We start from the raw sequence: 26,079 nt of genomic DNA, 5'->3' as shown, positions 1-26,079 counted from the left end.
AAAAGCCTGAACTGTTGGGTCTCGATACGTGCACTGTTCAAGCATGTGACATTTTGCCAGACAAAAGCCGACACTCGGAGTCCACATGTCGGACCTGAACAGTAATCTCTCTTTTTCCTGCGGTCAGTTTCCATCTATTCCAGAGCAGAATCACTGAACATACCCACAGCTCCAGCAGAGCAGCTTACAGCGGTCAGCCTGTGGCTGTAAAAGGCAGGTGTGGATGAAACCGAGCAAGTGTGAAGCAGCTTTAAAAGAGCATGGGCGCTTGGTCAACAGAGTGTGAGTTGATAAAGTTTAAACTGAAATGGCAACACCGGATAATATTACCTGTACTCTGTGCAGGTAGAGAACTACAACTATAAACTGATATTGCTTTTTTTTTTAAATTTTTTTTTTTTTAAATACTACAAATAATTCTTTGGTTTCTGACAGCTGCTGAAAATGGGAGATTTCAATGAGACCGTTGATTATTATGATATTATATTAACAGCAAACAGAGAAAAAAAGATGTTGAAAGTAAATCCGTTGAGTCATTTATCAAGAAAGATTCCAGACATTTGCCGTCTCCAGCTTCTCAAGTGTGAGGATTATGTTTAGGTTGTTGCCTGCTGGTTGACATCACCTTGATCATGATAGACTTTTGTTTTTTTACTGTTTTTGACTAAATGTTTAAAAGGAAAGTCCATCTTAAAATCAGGTGCCCATATGAATATTGAGTAGTTAGTGGTGATGCTCCACAAGCACTAAGGCTGATTACTTACCGCAGCAGGGTTTAAACCTCACCCGTGTCCCTTTGCTAAAAAGAGTTTAGTGGATATCTCTTCAGTTACAGCCTTTATAGAAAAGAAAATATCTTGTTTTCCTCCACTGCAGCTTAACAGGGAAACACAGAGAGGGAATCTAATTGAAGGATATCAACATTTGTCTAACTCCGAATGCTGATGCCTCATATTGACTTCAGATGAAGCCGTTTCCCACTGAACGAGGGCTGTGGATTTTGTCCCCCATTACTTAGATTAGAAGCACATCACGAGGGAATACGGCCCGTATCAACAGGAGGAATGAATACAGCCGGCAAAACGTACTTTCAAATCCAAAACTGATTCAAATCCCCCCCCCCAAAAAAAACATTTTCAAGGTGAGGTGAATTCACTGATGTGCGTTGTCTCGCCCATTATGTTCTCTCCCCATTTTCTTTTGCTTCAACACTGACACAGTCCTTAATATCCAGCATGGCTATCTGTGAGACCATATGCCCACAGCAGGATCCCTGAAGATGCTGGCAGAGAGCCCACTCTCAACCAGCAAATAAATAATGGGCCATTATGTTCAATCATATGCTGAGCCATGAAGGTCCAAAGCTCAGAGCTGCAGTATGCAGCATACAGAGGGAAGAACAGGAAAGAACACAACCGAATAGAAGGGAGTGCCTTCAATAATACTCCGATACTGTTGATTACTCAACAGCAAAGGTTGTTGTCCCACTCGTTACATTACTCAGTCCCATCAAGGATGCTTTTTAAACATCTTCAAAACCTGCTCACCCACATGTTACATATTCTGTGTTTAACACATGTAAAACGATGCGGTTGAACCATTTTCAGTCTACAGTTCTAGCTTATGTCACAGGACACTTTGCACACAGGCTGTCCGCTCAGTGAAGCTAAGGGACCGTAAACACCTGCCAAACCTGATCAACCCTGTGATTACTGGTGGAAGGTTGCGACGTTGGCAAGCTAACAAAAAACGGCATAAGTAAGAGAACTTGGAGCTACCTGGAGAAGCATTTCACCTCGAACCGCCTCCCCACACCTCGAGCTAAGCTGACACGTCTTGTCCGCTAAACACTAAGAAAACACAAAACAAACGTCACGCTGCCGGTGCGACAGAGAACAACCCCCAAAAATGTCAAAGTTACTGGGATTAGTAACCGAAATGTTCGTGAATTTCAGACTGTTCATAACTACAGTTATGGCTTACTGATTGTATGCAATTACTCTTTGGTATTTTTTGGTATCAGAGGTTCTGTTTCAATCAGGCTTCGAATGAATACAGGTAAACTATCAGGAGAGCAAAAGAGGCAGAACGCATTGACCGAAATTCAATCTTGGAACACGCCGGCTATCGTCCGATGATGATTTAGCTTTTTATTGGTTTGAAATGAGCTTGTTAACTGGCTACTCGTGAAACAAACCTACATCTCTCAACTCCAGTCTCACATCTCAAGTTGCTTATCCGACTGGAGACAGTGAGCAGTGCATGGAAAAGGAAGGCTTGGCCCGGGTATCTGCTGGCTTTCACCAGAACCCCAGAAATACATTTGAACATTTTTATAAACCGTGCAGTTATTTCAACAGATAACAGGGATTTGGGCAACAATGTAGAGGATAGTTAGTTGCAGCCATGATATAAAAACGTGTTCACATTCCAACCAGGGTTGACCTCATTGTTCTTGGATGTAATTGTGATATTCTTTTTTTTTTTTTTAAGTGTATTACTTAACGTTCTGTATACTTCAAGCCAGCACCACACAAGAATATGCATGTAACACTTCTGAGGTGGAATAATGGTGCTGTGGCATCACTCCAGGATATCTCAAAGAACTGCAATCTGGAGCCATCTTTCCTTCCCATTATGCCTGATTTGCATTCAAAAGAAGTAAATGCATATTTCAAATTCTCTCATTCTCCCTGTTCTTTCTTGTCTACGGCCGACGGGTATAGAAGTCAGCGAGAGGCCTGAGGTCGAGATGAAATAAGGTGTTTATCTATTGGTGAAGTCTACTGCGAGAGCGTAGAGAAATGGTTTTACCTTTGCCTGAAACAACGGGCAATTGTTGCTGTCGCTTACCTTGCATGTGGAGGAGACAGAACAACTCCAGGAGCATGCCATTTCCAACTGTCTAGTACGGCGATGTATTGATGTGACTCTTTGAGCTGCAAATTAGTTGAAGTGACAGCATAATGGATCCAAGTGAAAGGAAAAGAGGGAATTTTAGATGAAAACAAAGGATTCTTTCATTCCTTTTATGCCCACCAAAGCTCTGTATCAATTATAGTCTCATATCTGGGAAATATAATCTATTTAGACCGGTTTGTTATGCAAATAACCTGAGGAGTTTGGGTGGTGAAGTGTTTTATTATGCACAAGCCTTCTGCTTCTCTCTGCAGCTAAAAATCAATTCACGCTTTTTTTTTTTTCAAACATGTCAGTGATGGCAGCTGTGGAGGAGAAATAGTGATTGGAGGTAAATGTTTGTAATAAAGGTGCTTAGACGCTGATTGACTGTTGTTAATATGAACCGTGTATTCACAGAACAGGTTGCAGCACTTCTTAGATGAGCTAAGACACCGGCGCAGATTTTCCATGTCAAGCTCAAAGCTGCTGTATGATCCCCTCACCTCTACTGAGCACTTTAGTGTCTCTCAGCTCATTGTTTTGGTCTTTTGGTTCACTCTAAATGTTCCACCTTATTTCCAGCAGGCAGCTGCAAAAAAAGCCCTGATAAACCAACAGTAGACTGCCTGCAAAGCACAAGTGACAGGCAGAACAAATGTGCAACTATCTTGTGAAATCATAGTGGAGCAATTAGCAGCAAAAGAGAGAGACAGTAGGTGGAGAAGAAAACAGCTAAAAGATTGAACTTAGATTCATCAGGTGAACAAAACGACGACTTGTAATGAATGCTATTGTTGCTCTGTAGCTGATGTTTAAATAGGCAGCTGTTTGCACACTTAACATGCACATCGATCTTATCATAGAATTGTTCCGATACCTATACCAGTATCAGAAGTTCCTCAGCCTAAAGTACTGGATTGGGTATCTGCAAGTCCACAAGTCTATATGCACTATTCCAATATCAGGTTATTATATGGTTTATCAGATCATTAACACTACACAACAACTACCACAACAAAAACAGGTGTCATATGTGCAACTCTCAACAGTGATGAGAAACAAGCATGAGATCGGCTCACTCGTTTGTTACTTCCATCATCAGCTCTGGAAAAAAAAAACGATTGGCGAGTCCAAAATAGTTGTTGGAAGTAGCCAACGAGTGAGCCGTCTCACGTCTTTCTCCTCTCTGTTGAGAGTTGCACATGCGCTGTACCGATCAAGCAAGTGCTAGCGGAGAGCGTGACGTTAGAGCGAGCAAGTTGTCAGCAATTCGAATCGGCATCGGGAAGGAACAAGGACATCTTTACTTTGTGAGGTGATTATGTGTGAATGTTGTGTTTACAGATTGTTTTGCTGCCCTGAAGTGTGCAGGAAAATGTAGTCAGCAGGTTAAAGGTTTACGTTGTATGTGCAGACACTGATGTATTCTGTGCAATTTAAGATCAATTAAGGACTTTGGGAAAGTTGTAGGATCTAAACCTGTAACCTCTACATCGTGATACTCTGTATGTGCTTCAGCACTAGTGCAATACTATGATTTCTTTATTGATTTTTTTTACATTCTGTTTACCTGAGTCCTAGTCTCAGTCACTAGTTACAATACTGCGAGCACAGAGTGCCAAATAAGGTCTCTGTATGTAACTCAGTTACACTGTACTGGTTTTGCTACAGCCTGAACTTTAGACTTGAGGGCTTGGCAGAAGAAGTTTACTTTTCAACCCTCACGTTTTGCATTGTAACATTCTGTAATGAAAGACGAATGAGAAACCATCTGAAAAACGAGCTAAAGATGCAGCTACAGTAGAAACTATTGAACATCAAGTTGCACAGACTCTCATCCACAACCCACATTAGACAGAGATGTACATTGTGACCCAAATATTTGGTATAGAAATTCTGCCAACAGTGCGCATGAACAAAAAGCTATCTTTCCTCTGTAATTGACACGACTGACTTATCACAACAAGTTCTCCCTCAAATGCTCGAAGGATTGTGGAGTTGTGTGAAAATTCACAGCCAAGCTGTGAAGATACATCGTCAAGGATATCGTTTCACACTAATAGAAGTTATTAATCACACCGCAGTCAACATTGAGCATGTTTTGTTGGAAATGACTTCCTGAACTACTGAAAGCTGTGATTTTGCGGTCTGATAGCCCGCGTGGGATCAGGGAAGCAGAGTTTCCAAAACCAGACTCACTGATCAGAAATTGCTTCTTGATGCCCAATTCACTGTGGGAAGCACACAGCACCAAAGCCCAGGAATCTGAGTCTCTCAGCAGAAGGTAAATATCCCCACAGCTTCCAAGTACCTTCCAGGAGAAAATGTATTCTGAAACAATTTGAATGCTACATGGAAATAAATATTTTATACTGATGGGAGGCCCTGAGGAAAGCCAGACTGGGAAACACTGGAGCAAAAAGCCTCAGGACCGGTGCGAAGGATCTTCTTCCAGGCTCCTCCCACTTTCCCCCAGTTCAACAATCTGTCTGTCACATTGAAAACCTGTCACCAGACGAATATAGAAACCACATCTTTAAAACATGAGCTGGCAGAGCATGGTGCAGGGTACAGTATGTCTGTGTGTGTGTGTGTGTGTATCATCTGCATGTCTATTTGCAATAAGTATGTGATGAGTTTCCCTGAGGAAATAATTTGTTCATCATTAGGTGCACGCACGCACACACACACACTTTTTACACATTAATACCAACATAAACAAAACGGATCTACGATATTTAACCTTTAGCGGTCCCAGAAGATGACAGATGGGGCTCGACACGTACGTGGGGGGGGGGGGGGGGGGGGGGGGGGTTACGTGGGGGGGGGCTAAAATAGGTTACGTGTAGGAGCAGAATGATATGTGCAGTTAATCATACGTACAGTGCATTTTTTTTACATGGAGTCATGTCGCACCGACAAACACATTCAGGATAGCTCATTTAGGCTCCGACTACAGTAGCAGCTCTTGCATGGAAAAAGTCGAAAGAAATTAACTCCTCGAGCTCTCAACACTGACACAAATCAGCAATTTCAGTGCCAGAGCCTGCTGCTGACTGGCCGTTTGGTTCAGACACAGATGACTTTGCCACCCCTCCCAAGGCTTGTTTGCGGGATATGTAGCACTTATACCGAACAATAGCCGCTGGGTCAGGGTTTGCATTGACTTTCAGAATTACAGGGTCAAAATATGGATTACTGTACTGCATTTTTGGGATCTATGAAAAGGTGTAAGCCCTGAAGGAATGTAAAGGTCACTGTGTATGTGCAGGCAACCCAGATGACAGCAAGCAGCTATAGCCAGACGGATGTTTTCATTATGCTTTCATAGCTGAGAGCAAACGTTTCCAGTATTTTTGGCCCAAATCTGCAAAGACTGCCTTACTTTAGGCTTTCGAAAAGCTGCTGCCGGGTACATTTGTAAACAACGGATATGATCAAGACTAAAAGATCAAGACAAAAATATTTCAAATCTAGCAACGTACTCACTTCATACACAGCAGTCAGCAGGGTTTGGAAACAGAAAAACACAGAGGCAAATAGAGAAAACACTCAAGTATGACTAATACCGGATTTTTAAAGTGACTGGCAATCCGTTTTTGAGATTCACAAAGAGAGTGCATGGCTTCTCCATCGATTATTTCATTTATCCGTGAACTATTGTATCTCTGAGATACCGTTCCTACTTAAGCGTCATTAATGTGTTCGTGTATCTCTGTGTACTGTTGTCTGGAGTCCATTAAAAGTGAAGAAGAAAAAGGCACACTGTGCCGGTTATGACAACTGATTCTAACGATACCTGTGTAGTGAGGACCTACAGGCACAAACTTTCAACAAACTTTTCAAAAGATTGTTTCCACAAGCTCTTCTTGTTTTGGGTGGGCTGGGTGTGATAATCGCAACATAAAGCGTCAATGAACTGAATATTTCACCTTACACGGAACACTTACACGGAAACGTTTACTCGATTATGGTCCATAAATGTGGTCAACACACGTCGATCACTCGCTTCCAATTGAACTCCACAATAGCTGCTACTACAGACAACAAAGCAAGCAAGGCTTATCCATGTTGCAATGAATCGCTGCTGGTCGCCCGGCTGTTTGTTTTCTTCCGGGTACGGGTCACGTGATAGTGAGTGTGACGAATCAGGGACGGAGACGTCATGGCTGGTAATAGCCAATCCAGTAGCGAGCACGGGTGTGGGCTCATTTTTTCTAACAGACATCCGTATCCGACGTCTACACTCAACCAAAACCCCGGAGTCGGCGGAGTTTTCAGGTTCCTCCGTTAAGGCTGCTCCAAAACTCCGGTGTGGTGTGGCTGCTCAGTGTAAACGTAGGAAAACTGGACTAGTGTGGATATGGCCTCAGATCAGCTTATGCACCAGTTCATTAAGCACCTACTTACCATGAAAAGGCCACCGTGACCACAAAACAACCCACCACCCACACTGTACCTATTTGTCTCTCTTCTCCATCTTAACCTCTTACCTCACTACCCCCCCCCCCCCCCCACACACACACACACACACACACACACACACACACACACACACACACACACACACACACACACACACACACACACACACACACACACACACACACACAGTGTTCTGTTTAATCAAAATAGACCTGCTCATTTACATGTCTCATAATGTTGGAGACTCACTACGGAGTCAGTCATTACGCGCACCATTAAAACACAGCAGGAGACTAATCTAGCGCTTCCGTAAGGCAGCAGCAGCAGCAGGAGGAACAGGAGGAGACGCGGTAGAGGACATGGGTCCCTGTCTCTCTGACAGTGCTTTAAATTGGCTTTATTCATACAAACACGGTAGAATTTTTTCTTGTTAGTCTGGGCGATCATGCAACTGTGAGGCATGACTTGCTGGTAATGCACAAGGAAGCTGTCTCCGTCCTCTGCTGTTTCCTGATATATGCTTCCATCAGGTGAAAGTTCAGCTACAAGTTCAATCCAAAATCCAAAGGCTACACAGATGACACACACATATACATGTTGGTTGAGAAGACTAAATCAAAATGACCGTCTGTTTGGCCTTGATACAACAATGGATGAGTGTCTATCCTTTTAAACTGAACTAAGATACAAACAGAGGTGCTGCTACGGGGACCTAGAAGGGGGATCTTGTGGGGGAGCAGCAGTGGCGGGAGCAGTAGGAGATATGAGTGGGAGAGGAGCAGCGGGAGGAACAGATATGCGAGGATGTCGGAGCAAGGAATGCAGCTGGAGCAGCAGGTAAAGTGTAAGAAAGAGCAGCGGGTGGAGCAGGAAGTGGTGCATGGCCGGCAACAGGAAGTGGAGATACTTGCAGAGGAGCAATAGGAAAAACAGTAGGTGATGTTTGGGGGAGCGAGGGATAATTAGTAGGATGTCATGCTTGAGGAGGAAGAGGAGGCAGGCAATGTTCAGAGAGGAGCAGCAGGATCGATTCTTGGGGACGAGCAGGAGGACCGCCAGTAGGAGATGCTTGGAGAGGAGCAGGAGAAGAAGTAAGTAATGTTTGGGGAGGAGCATAAGAAAGAGCTGGCAAGGGTGGCTGGAGGCGGACTTGGTTATTCTTAAGAAAGAGAAGTAGTAGAATTGGATGTTTGGAAAGGAGAAGCAGGAGGTGATGCTTCGGATAAAACAACCCAGCGATGCTTGGGAAGAAATGGCAGAAGGAGCATGAGTAAATGCTTAGGAAGGAGCAGTAGCAGCTGTCAGAGAGGGAGCAGCAGGAGGTGATGCTTTTGGAGGAGCAGTATTCTGGGCGAGGAGCAGTGGGGGATTCGTAATGCATTGAGAGAAGGAGCAGGAGGTCACACTTGGTGAGGTGCAGCAAGATAATTGGAGAGAGACGCGCTGCCAGCAGGAGATGCGTGAGGAGAAGTAACAGAGGGGGCAGTTGGTGATCCTCGCATCGAAGCAGCAGTAAGATACGCTCAAAGAGGAGCAGCAGCAGTAAGATATGCTTGTGGAGGAGCAGCAGCAGTAAGATATGCTTGTGGAGGAGCAGGAGCTAAAGAGCAGCAGGGGCATCAGCTGGTGATGCTTTGGGAGAAGTAGCAGATCATTCTTGGAGAGGTGCAACAAAAGAGGCAGCAGGTTATGTTTGGAAAACGAGCAGGAGGTGATGTCGGGTAGGAGCGGGAGGAGGAGACGCGGGGAAGGTGGCAGCCGCCACTATACAGCTGTGAGCTACAATGATCATTCACTTTGCCACTCCAAGTGTGCAGCAGCGAGTGTGTTCATATTCCAGTGCACTCAGAAGGTAGAAACACAATAATGTTACTAAACACCACACACTATATGCATCAGCATCAGAGAACATTACAAAATGAGATTATGGGTGAATACCTGGTGTAATTCAAGCCTTTAATTTCATAACAATGCATAATTGGCATAATGCATAATATTGGAGGAAATGTTGTCATGATATTTAATGCTTGGTAGCAGATTGCATGTACATTGTGTCCCTCAAGATTATATATATATATATATATATATATATATATATATATATATTTACTAGAAGACAATTAGATTGTATAAATGCAGAATAAACATTTTCAGAAGAGCATGCTGGAGCAGTAGCACACAGAGCCCATAGCGTACTTATTTTGTAATTTCATATAATACAGAAATGTGGGCTGTGACTTTAATAAGCCACAGCTGCATTCCTGTACTGTCCAAAATTCCAGTTGCGAGGTAAATGAACCCGATATGAAACCAGACGCACCCTGACGAACAAGGAAAACTTACTGATGAATCCTGAAGAAGTGTCACTCAGACTAAATGTCAAAACGCAAGTTCGTGTTAGAAAGTTAAAGTCCATGAGAATATAACACAGATAATAAGAAGCACAGTTAAATTCATTCAAGCAGTCACCCTGCACCATCGGAACAGACGAATGTCCCCCTCTTTGCACACTTACCTTCCACTGCGCACACCGAAGTAATCACACAGAGAAGCACCGCAACCCAAGTGGCCCGCATGGCCAAAATCACTCCCCGGCTGTCCTCTCTCATTAGCCGGCTGACAAGTACCAAAAAAAGAAATCCCACAGAAACACGCTGTATTCCTCTGGTTGACAGTCACATCTCAGCCCCCAATGTGTGTGTGTGTGGGGGGGTGCGCGTGTATGTATGCGCTTCACTGGCAGAGTCAGCGGGGACTGAAGCGGATACACTCGCTGGTGGACCTCCAGCGCTCTCTCGCCTCTCTCTGTCCAATCAGGCGACAGTATGGCGGATCGTAAACCAATCACCCGTTCCCTTCCACCTGACCAACGCTGAATGCCCAATGGACAGGTCTCCCCCCTTACCCCTGGCGTGGCGGCTTGTGTGACGGGACAGCGACACCCAGCGGTCAAACGGAAGTACAGCAATTCAACTGAGAGGACCACAGTCTATGAAGAGGACACGTCTCGTGCCTAAAGACAGGAGGGGAAGTTGCAGTCTTTAGGCACGGTGCAGGAATATGAATTGTAAGTGTTCAAGTCTACATACAAGAGGTAAACTGACGACACAAGTCCATCAGAACAAAACCACGACACCGCTCTTCAGCGATACATAGACTTCATTCACCAGACCTTTTTCGGCTCTGCCTTCACCAGAGTTGAGGTTTCTGTTGAGGCAATTAATGGTGATCTATAAAATGGTGATCTATAAGTCACATGATTACCAGTATACCGATAACAGTCAGACACCACTCTGATGAAGACAACACAGCTGGAAAGTCCTGGTGTACTGGGACAGACATGTATTAAAGTTGATTAAAGACTAAACTAAACTAAAAAACTAAAAATAAGAATTGTTGTGTTTTCTTAACATCAGAATGAGCCCTTTATATGTACATGTGGAGCGGGCCCTCTTCAGTAACCCAGAATGGACAAACCAACACTGGCTTTAGATATTTAGGGCCAACTGCGTCTTTGCATTTTCATGTCGGCCACCGAAAGTTCTACTTCACACTTGGCCCGCGGGAGAAGTTTCAGTTTGCTGCGATCTGAAACCTCACTGCTTGAAGTCGCCAAATCCAACACAGTGCACCTTTAACCTTCCAGTCTATCACCTTTAACCCATTTCCCTTTTGGAGTCGGCCCATTCAAATGAAAACCCCAAAAATATTTTTTATACATTTAGACGTGAAGTTTTTAAAGACTTATTACACTATTGGACTGCCCTGGATTGTGAGTTATTTTTTAAAGTAACCACAATTACGCCCCCCCAAAAAACAAATCCAACACATAATACATGCTCATGTTTATGGAACTTGAAATAGCCCTCGCTGTCTGTGGAACTTCTTCATATTCTCAGCATCCCACAGGCAGAACAGTGGGTGGTGCTAAAAGGTTAATTGCTTTAATGAAGCAGTATTTTCTAGGTGACATTAACATACCGTTTATTTGTGAATGTCAGTGAATTTATTCTTTCCAGTCACTCATAGACATTCAGTCACGACTGACACAGCTTTTAGTGCCACAGACAATCACCAGCTTCACGCCATCTTACTTAAAAAACGATTTAAATCGGTTCATTTTGGGGAAAACAGCATCTGTCTTGGATTGGTGCTTTGAGATACTGCAATTGGTAACAGGAGAGTGAAAAGGTAGGATAGGTGCATCCCCAATAGCTGCATTATGGAGCAGTGAGTGAACAGGAAATAGGAAAAAGTTGTTTTGGCCCTCTGCAACAACAAGCTAAAAGTTGAACTTACATTTCAGCCCCTGACGGCCTTGGATCAATTTACTCTTGAAGTTTCTCTCCTGTCTCTCGCCTCCTTCATCGCCTGCAGCTTCCTGTCTCTTACACTGTCTGTATGAAGGGGAAAAGCTGCTGAACAACACGACAGTTCAGATCACTGCTGTGACACTGCATTTTCCAGTTCAGACAGTTCATTTGCTGGGCAGACAGTACATTTCACTTGTCAGTAGCTTCCGTGTCACTACACCATGTACCACGACAACAATCCCCTTCAGTGGCTCTCGCATCCTTGTACACATTGACCAGTATTGTAGAGTTGTCTGTATGTAAGACAGAGGCAGACAAAGAGAGGGAGATGCTTCTTATCTTAAAGCCGGCAGTCGGAGGCATTATAAACCGTTGGAGACCCAGAAATCAATTCTAGACCTGCCGGCTGCCACCCGAGCAGAACGATCATGTTTAAGCTGTCTCCAGAGTTACGTTACAGTTCTTGAATTTGTGCAGCAAGAGTTGTGGCACCTTTTGTTCAGAGGTAACTCTCACCTGGGAGACTCAACATGGTGATCGTAGACGGACAGCTTGACTCTTCGATTGCCGAGCATCGATGCATCTTCATGTCTCGACAAGGGAAATCAACAGTGCGGTTGCGACTGCCACGTGTGTCCTCCCACATCTCATTGAATCTCAGTTCAGATTTCACTTTTACGTCCACATCATTCACAATTACAGGACAAGATACAATTCAGGAAAGTCACATGATGTAGCAAAAGGACAGATGTTCAGACCAGGTGTTGAGAAATGAAATTTGAGCCCTGTACACGAAAAGATGTTGGACTTTTCCATCATTTAAAGACAGGAACTTGTTTGTGCATGTGCCTGCTGCTCTGCTTCATTCTGTTGCACGCATCAGGACAATAAATCATTCATTAACTCCAAACCCCGTGACTGGTGCAGGATTGTCATCCCCACACACACAACACGTGGCCCCGTTTTTCTCCAGCAGGGCCACATGAGGCTTGTCAGTGCCTGTTCCAAAGAGTTATATGTCTATTTATAGCCGTAGTGCAGCTGGCAAATTGAGCTTTTCTAGAAAAAGAGAGAAATCAGGGAGCGAGTGGTAAATCTGGTGGCCACAGAGCATCAGGCACAGGCAAAGTGAAGACAACAGCAACTGGTGCTTGGTCATATCTCTGTGGCTTATGGATAGATTCCTGGAGACACAATGAAAAGCTGGATCAGATGACTTTTCACTGAGAGGAACAGAGAGAACTTATAGCCAGGGGTACTCCAGTGATTTCGTATTGCACCTCCATAAAGTTAGGGTAACTGGAAAGAGACTTTTGAACAACATTACGTGTTCGTGCTGGGCTCTGTGGGGCTCTGTACACGGGCACAGTGGTACTTTGAGCCGAGTGTAAACATCAGCATTTTAACATGCTCGCAATAATGTTGTTAACATACTAAATGATGCCACGCAGGCATAATGTTCATCATTTTAGTTTACCTTTGGTTCACGCACAGCTGAGGTTCATGTGAATGTAATGCGGTTTGCAGGTATTTGGGCATAAGCAAAAGTACTGGACACGTGTACATGTTGACCCGCTGATGGCGTCGGATTAAAAGTTAAGCGATCCCAAAAGTGATTTGAAATAATCCTGCTGGCTCCATCCAATAGTTGTTGAGACATTTCCCTTTAAACCCACAAACGCCAACCTCACTGCGGTGCTATTGAGGAAAAGTCAAGGCATCATCAAAGTGCTGGCGAACACCAATGTTATGGCAATCCATCAAAAGGTTGCTGAGATATTTCACTTAGGACCAAAGTGATGAACCAATTTACAGACGTGATCATTCTGTTTGACCCTCCATGCCTGGTGAAAACCCACCTCTTCCAAATCTGATGCCCCAAGTTTACAACACACAACATTTCCAGACAATTTCAGCCTCCAAGCCCCAGCTGATGACTTCCTAAGGCCATCTCAGGCTTATTTCCTCAAACGTTTAGAAAGCTCCAGAGCATCCAGAGCCACAGAGCACATTATACAATTCTGACCTTAAATAAAGAGCTTCCTTCTTATTCATGGACGCTAATCAGAAACAATCAAATCAAAATATACATGGCAAAATCCACTGCAACAATCAAACAGAGTTTAATGAATGAAATGTGTGATTGAATACAGCGATGAATAAAAATCTGCTTCATACACAACCCCAGTGTGTGTGAATGTGTGTATGTGCAAGAGACTTGTGTGAGTCAGGAGTCCCATATGTAGTATTAGTAGTGTAGACTGCAAGAAAGGCATGCCGAGTAAATGATGTATCACCAGGCAGATTGTACACACGACGTCAGTATTCTGCCCATATCCCGTACTGTTTGTACAACACATTTGTTGTCTTAGTGTTGATATTTCTTCTTTAACATATGCAGTTACAAAACATCGTGAAACAGTTGTCACTAATGTTCAACGTACTCGGGGAGGGGGGGGGGGGGGTGTTCAGTGTGACAAGTGCTTTGGTTTGACCTGCTGTATATCAGCCACTGTGTTGCTTGGACTTTGTTTAAAGTTATTTAATGCAGGTGTGCGTTCAACAAGGAGTCCTCTCTGGCATTAGTGGATTTAAGGAAACTGCGCGTCTGTGCTCGTTTACAAGGGCTTTCGTGACGCTGCTCGTTTTGTTAGAAAGGTTGTCATACATTTCAGGACTGGGATAACTTATCTGCAATATTTGAAATGAATCCTAATGAATGTATCTGTTTATGCCAACACACACCAAAACATCTGGACGACAACATCACAGATTGTGGGGGGGGGGGGGATTCATTGCCTATATAGTATTATACTGTACATTCATGGCTCAATATGGTGCCAGTCTTTTAGCTAATGTACACACACATTTACAACTTACACAATGTTTGTAAAGGTAGACAACCTCGACTTGAGGTAAAAAAAACTAAAATATAAAAAAAAACAAGCCTTGTTGAACGCACCACATATCGGGGAACTCAACATTTTTTCACTGAGCTCTGCCACCTCCTGACTGGAAAGTTAAGCTGAATGGACCTGATAGAGTGTCAATAAATCAACATCACCATCGTCATCCACAGCCATCATTCTCTTTGTCTTCATCTCCATCGTCTTCCAACAATCCATTGAAACCAGCTCAACAAACTGAACTAAGACATTAAAAAACTGAGCAAAACGAAATAAAAGAATATTGTCACTGTCAAGTTTTGCTTCTCTTGCTCAAAGAAAATGTCGTCCATTCATTCTCCAAAATTGTCATTTTCATTTTTTGGCAAAGTTATGTTACTAATCTCCCCCCCCCCCCCCCCCCACCAAACCCCTTTTTGGTCCGTCCCGTCGTTCAGCCCTCCTCTAGACTTTAGAGTCGGATTGGAGGCAGCAGCGGTCCATCATCGCTGAAGCAGCAGGATTGCCAGAGGGAGCAGGAGCAGGAGGCCACAGAGGCGGGTTTGGAACGCGGCTGCACCTCTGACCCGGTTGTTGTCTGGCGAGTAGGCGTACAATCCCGGTCTGCTCCTAGAACACTGGCCACCTACGCACATCCCGCTTCCTGAGCCGCTGATGTCGTCACCTATAGGAGGTCATCGGAGTGAGACGGAAAACAAGAAAGATGTCACCTTCAACAGCTCCTGATAAGCTCCCACCTTTCAGTTTGCAAGTGTTAATTGCTGAGTGGGCATCATTTGACCTTCATGAATAGAATCAATGTTCTAATTACATTGATCAGTCAGTTGGGAGTATTTGGTCTGGTTTAAAATGGGGCATCAGACCATTAAATACTATCATACGGGGGTATATGTGCGTGTTTGTGTTTGTGAAAGGCAGAAACACAACAACAAAGGTGTGCCGTGTACGAAATATTATATCTTTCATTCAAATATTAGAAAGAGACGCACTTGCATCCTGGAAGTCCACGTCGTTGCCATCCAGTGCGTTTTTCAGCCTGTTGCTCATGATTTTGAGTTGCATGATCTGCTGCCGGATGGTCATGTCCGGCTTTGTGATGTCAAGCTCCACTTCTGGGTTGTTGATCTGATTGGCCAGGCCGTCACCCATCACCTCTGGAAGGTACCTGATTGGAGGAGAGCAGGGATAGAAGGAAAACAATCGATAACAAATCTATATGGTTATAAGGGAGAAGATCTGGTAGATCTGGAAGATCTGGTCTTTTTCCATGCTTTTTTCTTTCTTGTCAAACCCTGGTGCCTTCATTACCCACAATGCAACTCAATCACTGACAGTTCGAGCGGGGAGATTCGGGTGTGTTATGCCGGTAGCCTCGAGCTGATAACCTCAAGCAGAGATAAAGATCGAGCTTTTGGCTTTTTCATTGCTTGAAACTTAGAGAGTCTCGATACAATATTCAGATCAAGAATGTTGCATCAAACAACTGTTTGTCATGTGACGAAATAGTGCAGTAACATCTACCTAAGCAGAGAATCCAGTCACTCTCCCTCAGTGTGTTGTAATCTGAGCTTCTCTGTGCTCTGTTTAAATAGCAGCATCTGGATTTAAAACTCTTTGTCCTCACAAAGATAGAGGTGCAAACACACACACACAACACGTGCTTCGTGATGAGATTTTAATTCATGTTCTTGCAGCTGCAAGAATGAAAGAATTCATGTAACCCTATTTAAACTCCATACTTCAACGCTACATTCCATCTTGCATCTGAGAATTTATTCGTTATAATTTTGTGTGTGACATTTATTGAGCTCTTAAGAAATCCACGAGATGTCGCTGTAGAGTCTCAAACTGCTACAATTCACTCCGCCACACCGACACACTCATTTCTTTTATCTGTCCAACGTAGTCAGTGATTCATCTGTATTTCATGGCCCTTTTCACACACACACACACACACACACACACACACACACACACACACACACACACACACACACACACACACACACACACACACGGCATTTTACTGTCATATATTTGTAAGTGTTCTGCTCAGCACAAATCTCATCAGTTGGCTGTAAAGGATGCAAGGTGTATGTGTGTGTGAAGGTTGAGATAACATGCACAAATGCCAACATGGAATCACTTGTAACGCGTGGATTAGGGAGGCGTTGGGGTTGTACGTGTGTGGCCGTGACTGCTTGTGTTGCAGGATGTGAATCTCCACCAGCTTTTGAATCGCTGTATGTGGAAGAAATGTCAGTTCATAACACTATAGAATACATTTCCATTCAATACTGTTGTCTGAGAAGAAATAGCTTGTGATCAGTCAGTGACAAGCAACGTTTTCCTGGAGCAGGTTTCTTCCTCACCTGGCTTTGGTGATGCCATTCCAGCATTTATCCTGACCAGCACCTCCTGCTGCCAATTTGCTGCAAAGTGCCATAGGGAGCTGGGTCCAGTACTGCCGCATCTCCCTCAACTTACTGGACAGATCTGACACCTGAGGACAGAGACAGTGTTGCTTTCTTACTTCAAAGGTGAGTCTCAACTCCCAAATCATATGGTTTGGGTATAGAATCCAAACAAGTCATAATGGGTTTTAAATCTCATTAAATACCCTTTCTAAATGTAATCAGGAAAGGATTACGTGTTGCATACAAAGTGTAGAATCCATTGTAATGCATTTGACAAAGGCACTCAAATGCAACATAGGCAATGACATCCTGGAATGAAGTCTCAACATAAGACACTAAGTGGTTCAAACACAGCCAGGAATTCCAGGTTTTCTATGACATAATGCATCTTTTCTTTCACAAAAAAATGAAATGATACAACGCTTCTAACAATAACAGACCCTGACATTCACATTTACACTCTTCTTTGTTGAGTGTGCCTTGAATAGTCATAATATCTCCCCATCCACACAGGTAGACACACACCTGCATCTCCAATCTGAGCCCAGCGGTTGGAGAGGGTTTGTACTCAGATGCGGTCAGGGAGCCGCTCTTCTTCTTCTGCTGCTCATGAAGAGCGGGACTTCTTGTTCCTGGTTCACCTGGAGTTCCGCATGTCTGGTACACCTACACACACACACACACACACACACACACACACAGATACACAGACGCACATCAACACAAACATGTACTTGAAGCGGTGAACTCTGAAGTTTGATATACACCTCTAAAAATAGTTTGGTCCGTATTACAACATTTTGTAGGAACTAATAACATCCACTAGATGTCGCCAGAGACGAATCTTTCAAACTGTGAGGATTTGGTTTGGTTGCCATGTGAGCAACCGTGGCCTATGTGTCCAATAGCATAGCATTGATGTTGCCTACAGTGATAAGTATTATAAAAAGCAGATATCAATGGAAATGTTACACTTGATTTGACATCGATGTGAAAATTAAAGTTAACACACTTGGAAATAAACTGCACTTAACAAAGTGAAGATTAGAGCAGCTTGGCTTTAAAAACAAGGCCAAGACTGTTCATGGCTGCACTCACTGCTTGTCTCATGAATGGGCATTGATATATTCTTCCGTAAAAGTATGAAAGCCGTGCAATTTAATTGAGAATTAAGATTGCAGAGGTAAGCTGGCATTTGATTGGAGATAAAAATGCTCCCAGGGAAGTTTTTGTAAGTGACGAATCAAAGTGAGATGTTTTACTCTTGCTGTGAAGGTGTCCATGTTTTCCTGCAGGAAGTGAACAGCCTCATAGATTCGAGCCGGGATGGAGGAGAGAACCACATCGAGACTGGGCTCCGTGCTGAAACTAGAGGCCACCTGGATCATGGTGTCTGAATGGAGAGGGAGAAGGATTTTTGGGGTCACAAAACGTCATATTTAATAAGCCTCTAAATCCTCTAAATGAGCCTCTAAATCAAAGTTCACCAGTACATATCAGATACATTTCTATGCACCACATTAAAATGCATGTTCAGTTTTTTATCTGCTGTTCTAATCTTAACGTCATTGTGACTTACACTCAGTGGACCTCATAGAACATTTTCGTATTATTAGCTTAAATCTGTCATACTTGCTTGTGCAAGACTTCCAAGCAGAATTCCCCAGACGCTTTATGAACTGGACAAACATGTCAGTAAATCGCTTAATTTCTCCTGATGAGGACGTGCATGTTCCTGAGATGTGGTCACTATCATCGCTGCTACAATTGCCATATATGGATGGACAAGTGTCATTGTTGGGCGCAAAAGAGGATGATATGAACAGGGACCAGCATAAGGTACCTGAAGTAGCTGTTGAAGTGAGAGAAATATCCTGACAACTACTGCAAGGTACCGTGGTGAAATAGGCCAAATGCTCAGGAAAAGAACTCTCAGTAAATGGAGAAGACATAATGATCATGATATGGTGAATAGAATATTCGCACAAAGCTTGTCTTAGTTATATATTTCATTTTATTATGATATCTTGATTAATTAATTCAGATTAAGCCATTATAATTGTAGCTCAAAATGAGGACTACTCATTAATTCCCAAAGGGAAAATTCAAATAAACTTATTGTCAGTCGAAGAAAATTGATGAATTCCACAAATTCTCTTAAATCATTCGTATGTGCCACATTAGAATGAATCTGTTTGTATTCGAGTGGTTCTTGCATGAGGACCAATGTTTGTCAATAGACTAAGACTAATAAATCCATCTGGATGATCTAGCTTTACTCCACAATGTCTTGGTTTGGGGTCTGATACTCACCTATCAGATTCTGCCACTCGGGGTTCAGGTCAGCTTGGTTGGCCAGGCAGCCCTTGATGACGTTGGAGCAGTAGTTGGAGCAGGGTTTGACCGAGGCGATGCCGCGACAGTGGGGGCAGTAAACCATTTTCATCAGGGCCTTCATGCACTCTGGACTCAGGTGAACCTGCGGAGGTTCCACAGAAAAGTTAGCATCACAAAGCAGTAAAAGAAGGGAATTGAATATGGCAGGAGTTTGTTCATACAAGGCCCTGTGTATTTAACTCCATGAGGGTCGTGCATAATGGTGTAGAAATAGCTCAAAGAAAAGGACAGACAGCAGAGGGCGGTATGGTAACACTATAATAAACACAACCTGAACACGAAAGCAGTGACAGCCCTCCTCGTCTTTAGAAAGTACATGGTTTCTGTTACACTGTCAGCTTCTGATTATGTTCGCTTGTCATGAAAAGGTGTCCAGTTCCACAGTGGAGTTATTTTACCACTATCCTGCACAGATGTGATGGAGGCACACCTCCTAAATGGGGGCAGGGAGGGAAGGGATCACACCAGTAAGTTTGCAAGATGTCCACTGCATTGTGGCGACTATTCTAAAATCCATGCGACACAGTTTTAGATATTTGGATGCATTTATTTATTTTTATAGTTTGAAAAATTGTCTACAGACTTGAGTTGCATATAATCCCTCACTGTCAACATCACATCTGCATTGTTTTGTGTCAATGTACCCATGATTGATCAAATATGATGAATCATTCTATTATATGTATGTACATATGTATTTATTTGATGTTGTTTATGTGTTAATTACGTTGCCCTTAATTTAATTAGTATTTTATGTACTTAGTATCTTTTAATCATATTCTATATGTGGATGTTCGTGTACAGATTGTGCTGTAGAAATACACTTGCTTCTGCTATTGCTAATGTTACACTATTGTTGTGTGGTAATGTTGTTTAAGTATTGATACCAAAAGTCTGGACTCAACGATAATGCAGCGTTGACAAGAGTTCATGCAGACACGATGTTCACTGTGATAGATTACACATTTCAAGCTAGTTTCAAGAACGTGGTATAGTTTCTCACATCAATGGGAAATTAATATAAACTGCTAAAAGATAGTAGAACATTTTGCAAAATGATTAACTGTGTTGTGAAGAACTGAACATGGGAGTAGTGGGGAAAACCACTGGCATGGTCCTGTACATTGCAGAATTGCTGAATCTAGCATACTTACTTATAGGGCATGGATGGAGAAATAAAGGTGTAGAAAATGTTCTTGTGAGTATGTAAGCTGTGTCAAATATTAACAAAAGCCTTTTCACAACAATACACACAGAAGAAAACAATCACACAGTCACATCTGACACACTGCATCTTCAAGTGTTGGGGGAAAAACTGCACCGAGAGCTGAAAAGACATCATCACTCCCGTAATTTGACAACGTTGTTGTCATCCCTCCAAATGGGAGCTTTGTTCTGATGGCAGAGTCTGAAGCTTCATCTTTGATGATCTTTGTTGTTTTTTTCATTTTTAGGGTGGAGACGTTTTCTCTGACAGTTAGGGTGTGACGACCACGCATCCATCTGCCTTCCTGGGACTCAGCCCAGCAGCCTTCATGTCAATCACACACACACACACACACACACACACACACACACACACAGTGGTTTTCTCCCACTAAGACACACACACTGACTCTTGAACTCTGTCTCTGTCACACCAACAACTCACCCTGTCTCTCTCTGTCTGACTCACTCCGTGTCTCTCCTTACGTCTCATGTACACACACACACACACACACACTCACACACACACACACACACACACTCTCTCTCTCTCACCTGTGAGACCTTCCTGACCACCTCTCCGCTGACTATCAGCCCCAGGACAAACGACCTGGCTGTGACAAAAGCCCGGATCAGCTTCGCCTTCGTGTCCCGTGGGATGTCTCCAAATGGCCGCAGCGTCTCCTGTTGCTTAGCAACACATTCAAGGTAGTCCTCTGACAGGCTGACCTGCCAGACAGGAGGGTGACAGGAAGACAAAATGTTGGTGAAGAATGTTACAGTTTTTTGCAGCTGCAAAAAACATAATTTCCGAAATTAGAGCACTCTCTGTCAAATCTCAACACAAACAGCAGAAACTGACTAAATACAAAACATCTCACATCTCTAGAAGAAAACACTTTTACACGATATGAACGCTTCTACAAATGTTATTTTTGCATCGCAACTTTGCATACAAACACCATATAAATGTCTCTTTCCATATGCCAACTGCAAACTGATGTGTTAAATATGAAACACTATTATCTCGTGTCATTCTGTAAACATAGACGATGAATACAGAATGCAATGGAGGAACAAACCAATGTGATTATTCTCTCAGAACCAGACATTATGATACTTAAGATGACATGAACATTGTTCCTGTATTGTACTGTAAACAAAACACAATATATTACAGTTCGTCGTGGTCAATACATGATTTAGTGGGAGCAATAATTCTGCCACAAGTACCAGTTTTTTGTGTTTTGGCCTGCTCTGTATGAAAAGTGCCTCAGGGTAACTTCTGTTATGATTTACGCTATATCAACTGAATAGAATTTAAATTGAAAATATTAAAAAAGCATTTCCATTCGAACATATTTTTGTATAATCTGATGGTTATAAGGGTTTTATTAAACATCCAAAATACAACTGACAGTGTCATATTGTGACCTAGCATCTCATCACTCATCTCAGTTATCCAATCAGCACTCTGATTTCTGCTTTACCGTTTTAATTGTTATCTTTTCATCATTCTGTACACCAGTCCGTCATTCAAAATGTGTCAAAAAGTTGAACTTCTATACTCACATCTGTGGGAGCAGAGATTTTAAAGGTGCGCTCCAGAAGGCGGGACCAGAACTCAGACAGGGTCTCGTCCAGGTTGAGAGCGGAGCCCCGGTAGTACTGTCGCAGGTCAGCGTAGAGATCTCCGTAGAGACGAGTGTTTTGGGAGTACAGAGGACCGAGGGGAGACAGAATCTCCTGGAGGGAGCGCTCAGAGCGGCCATGCAGCTCAGTGAAATAGGCTGGAGGCGGAGAGAAGACAAAGAAAAAAAGACAATAAACAACGGAAAGATAGAGGGAGAAGAGTTGATCAGCAGAGAAATAAGAGGAGGAGGAAGGAGTAAGAAAACTCCTGAGCTGCTAAATGCTCCACGATGCTCCCCGGGTAGCCACTACCTTTGTTAATGTGCTCTTTGATGCTGGGCGAGTAGGGGGTTTATCAGAGCTGCCTGTTACCTCTGTGAACTTTACTAATGAGAGCGGAAAGGTCCAACCAAAACCAAAAAGTTGAGCGCTGTTAAATCAATACTCAAACTGCAGAGTTGGGAGATAATTCTCCGTTTGTCGCTATGAGCCCCTTTCACATCAAACATAGTGTCTTTTTATTTTATTGAAAAAAAAATATACAATAACAAGCATGAATAAATAAATAAGGAATTAGATGGTATATAGAAAATGGCTTTGGATGCTGTGCGGTTACATTTCTGCCCATTTATTTAACATTTTTAAAGGTTTCCTTGAACTTTTCTCTGCAGCCAGATGGATACAAAGTGATGGAGAGGTCAAACAGAAAGAATAAGGGAGTCAGCTCGCTGTCTCTACAGTATATTGGTCTGGGCTTTTTCCCTCATGCTTCAAAGGCTTTGGACCGGTGCCAGCCTGTTGTAACCACAACCAGATGGGCGGCCACATTTCTGCTACTGAGGTGGCCTGCTGCCTTGAGTCTAATACTACTGTCCTCCTCCTTCTCCCCTGACTAGTCCTCCTCCTGCTCCTTTTTCTTCTTCATTTCTTGTTTTGACTCTTTCCTAGGTTTCTTTCCTACTAATGGCACTTTTCTCACTCGCTGCATTTGTCTGTCCTGTTGTTAGCTGTGGCACTTCTCAGTTTTCCCCTTCTTTTCTTCCTCCCACTCGCTCTGATGTGCAGTGATCTGCAGCCTCGGCTCCTCAGTGGGTCAACTGCTCATTAGCTGAACCAGCCGCTGCCTAAGGGGACACCCCTCTGCTTGTGTGCGAGTGTGTGCGTGTGTGTATATGTGTGTCCTTTCGAGATCAGGGGATCGGCTTATCACGTTTCATTGTGTCTGGCTGACTCCGCTCTCATTATAACACCCAGTCAGGGGTCCCCTTGACGCGCCGGACACACACATCCTCCCTCGCACACACACACGCGCGCACACACACACACACGCAGACATATTGAAGCTGCAGTATTGAGCGCTAAGCACAGCCAGAGCTTGTTCCAAACACATATTCACAAATACCAAACGTACTAATGTCATACTCCTCTGGGCCCACTGCTGGCACTTTGGTATTGAGCGCTGGCAGTAATGAGCATCTGTCCTGCAAACGCACACATATCGTACTTACTGTCGAAGGCCCTGTGGAGAGCGTTGAAGGCAGACTGCAGCGACCTGCCGGCCTCTTTAATCAGTCCCTCGGTCTCTCGGGCGCTCAGACCGCCCAGGTTTTCCTCCATGGTGCTGGTGCAACACGTTGGACCCTGAGGACACATCCTCAGATGTTCACCTGGCGAGGTGGGGAAGACACAGCGTTAATTGTTTTATTTAACTGAATGTATATATCTTAATCACTGCATATGTCGGCTCTTCAACGTGTACATTTGCCACCAAATCAACACCAGGCTTAAATCAAAGTCAAAGTCAAAGTTCAAAGTCAAAGTTCACTTTATTGTCAAAGTTTCCACATGTGTTATGCATACAGAAAATTTGAAATGCCGTTTCTTGCAGTCCCACAGTGTGATATAGACATGAACATATAACATATAATAGAATAAAATAGAATAAAATAGAAAAAAAGTTAAGAACATAAGGGCCTAGATAAAGGATTAACAAGAAGCTAAGTACTATCTAAAGATCTATCTAAAGATATATATCAAACTATCTAAAGATATATATCAAACTATCTAAGATATATATCAAACACAATATACATAAAGGATTAACAAGAAACTAAGTACTATCTAAAGATATATATCAACACAGTCAACAGTAGTGCAGGTTATTATTGTCTTTAGTGCAAATATTTCTAGTGTAAGAGAATATTCCTTAAAGTATTTTTACAGTAGCAGCAGAGAATAAAAAGTGACTGGTGCTGGATGAGGGAAGGGGTGTGAGGGGGAGTAGATGTCCTGGTATGTTCCATTTGAGGCAGTGGGGAAAGGTGGGTGGGAGGGAGGGTAGAGAGGTCAGGGGAGAGATGGCAGAGATGGCAGGGGGGGAGAGAGGGGGAGCGAGAGGAGAGAGGGAGGGAGAGAGTTCAGCATCCTGACCGCCTGGTGGAAGAAGCTGTTCCTCAGCCGGGTAGAGCTCGAACGGAGACTGCGGAACCTTCTCCCTGAAGGCAGGAGGCTGAAGAGGCAGTTGGAGGGGTGGGTGGGGTCACCCGCAATGCCGAGTGCTTTGCGGGTGAGGCGGGTGTTGTAAATGTCCTGTAGTGTAGGGAGTGAGACTCCGATGATCCTTTGGGCAGAGTTCACAATGCGCTGCAGGCTCTTGCGGTTGGAGGCGGTGCAGCTTCCGAACCACAGCGTGATGCAGCTGCTGAGGATGCTCTCAGTGGCGCCTCGGTAGAATGAGAGCATGATGGGGGGGGGGGGGCTCGTGCTCGCTTGAGCTTCCTGATGAAGTACAGGCGTTGCTGGGCCTTCTTTGCCAGTGCAGTGGTGTTGCTGTTCCAGGTGAGGTCATCTGTGATTGTCACACGCAGGAATTTGGTGCTGCTCACCTGCTCCACAGCAGCACCATTGATGGTCAGAGGGAGGGGGGGTTGGGAGTGGGTTCTCCTGAAGTCAACAACAATCTCCTTTGTTTTCCCCACATTGAGGAAGAGATTGAAGAAATGAGCGGAAGATAAAAGCTAAGTCATTATAAATGCAGGTGTATAGTTTTTATTATTATCAACATGAGTGGCATGGCCCTACTGTATGTATCTATACTATCTTTTTCAATGGACTGCCATTCAATTCTGTCCAGACATTCATGGTTCCCAGAGGGTGAAGCCTACTGTCTACTTATTGCATTGATCCCCTAACGTTTTCTCTAGTGCCACCAAGAGGTTGACATTTGTGGCTTTGATTAGTTTTTTGATGAATTCTTTCTCAGACATTCATGTCCCCCCCCCTCGCCTTCTCACCAGGTCATCCATTTGAAGGTGTTCTATACTTCTAAGTATAGAGATTTAAGACTGAATACCTTCAAAGCTCCCATTTGCCTCAGCTGTGCTTTGTGTTTGGCACTAATTTAGCAAATGTTATGCATGCTAACATTCTAAACTAAGATGTTGAACATGGTAAACATAATACCTGCAACATTAACATGTCAGCATAATCACATTAGTCTTAGGCTTTAGGCACAGCCGTGCCTGTAAGATGCACTGTGTGACAATGGAAAACATACTCATACTCATCAAAGCAACAGCCGACTGTGTATCACCTGATGTTCTTTAGTTTACATGCTCAATTCTCCCACCTTTTTATAGAAATATTCAGATTCAAATCTCCAAGTCTCAGCCCTTTCAGGAACTATTTAAGAAAGGGTAAACGTTTACAGAACATTTAAACAGCCTCAAGAGGAAAACGTTTTGGTGTAATGTATGGCGCACATTTTTCTTATTTACTTTGACTTAATTACAATTTGAATGCCGGACTGAAGTGTTTTTCCAATGTGGTTCTGCTGCTTTTCAAGTAAAGGATTTGAGTGCCTCTCACACCACTGCATGAATC

The 26,079-nt window shown here is 43.4% G+C and overlaps 2 protein-coding genes across 2 annotated transcripts in view; both read right to left on the bottom strand.

Moving 5' to 3' along the window:
- Positions 1–9,935, bottom strand: part of LOC306776430 (ephrin type-B receptor 1-like) — a gene marked incomplete at both ends in the record, with an annotated part of 70,924 nt that extends 60,989 nt beyond the window's left edge. The window contains one exon of the mRNA XM_079267123.1: positions 9,842–9,935. Coding sequence (XP_079123249.1) covers positions 9,842–9,935 — 94 coding nt within the window. The remainder of the gene's footprint in view (positions 1–9,841) is intronic.
- Positions 9,936–15,027: 5,092 nt separating this feature from the next.
- gpc1a (glypican 1a) overlaps positions 15,028–26,079 on the bottom strand; it is a gene marked incomplete at its 3' end in the record, with an annotated part of 35,802 nt that continues 24,750 nt past the window's right edge. The window contains exons 2-10 of the mRNA XM_079266726.1: positions 23,706–23,864; positions 22,138–22,355; positions 21,121–21,294; positions 19,276–19,441; positions 18,225–18,355; positions 17,488–17,628; positions 16,918–17,048; positions 15,535–15,710; positions 15,028–15,209 (exon numbers count right to left, since the gene is read on the bottom strand). Coding sequence (XP_079122852.1) covers positions 15,028–15,209; positions 15,535–15,710; positions 16,918–17,048; positions 17,488–17,628; positions 18,225–18,355; positions 19,276–19,441; positions 21,121–21,294; positions 22,138–22,355; positions 23,706–23,864 — 1,478 coding nt within the window. The remainder of the gene's footprint in view (positions 15,210–15,534; positions 15,711–16,917; positions 17,049–17,487; positions 17,629–18,224; positions 18,356–19,275; positions 19,442–21,120; positions 21,295–22,137; positions 22,356–23,705; positions 23,865–26,079) is intronic.

The sequence above is a fragment of the Melanostigma gelatinosum genome, assembly GCF_949748355.1.
Source record: "Melanostigma gelatinosum genome assembly, chromosome: 4".
In the NCBI taxonomy this organism is placed as follows: domain Eukaryota; kingdom Metazoa; phylum Chordata; class Actinopteri; order Perciformes; family Zoarcidae; genus Melanostigma; species Melanostigma gelatinosum.
Note: the sequence above shows the minus strand (reverse complement) of the source record. Positions and strands in the feature narration are given on the sequence as shown.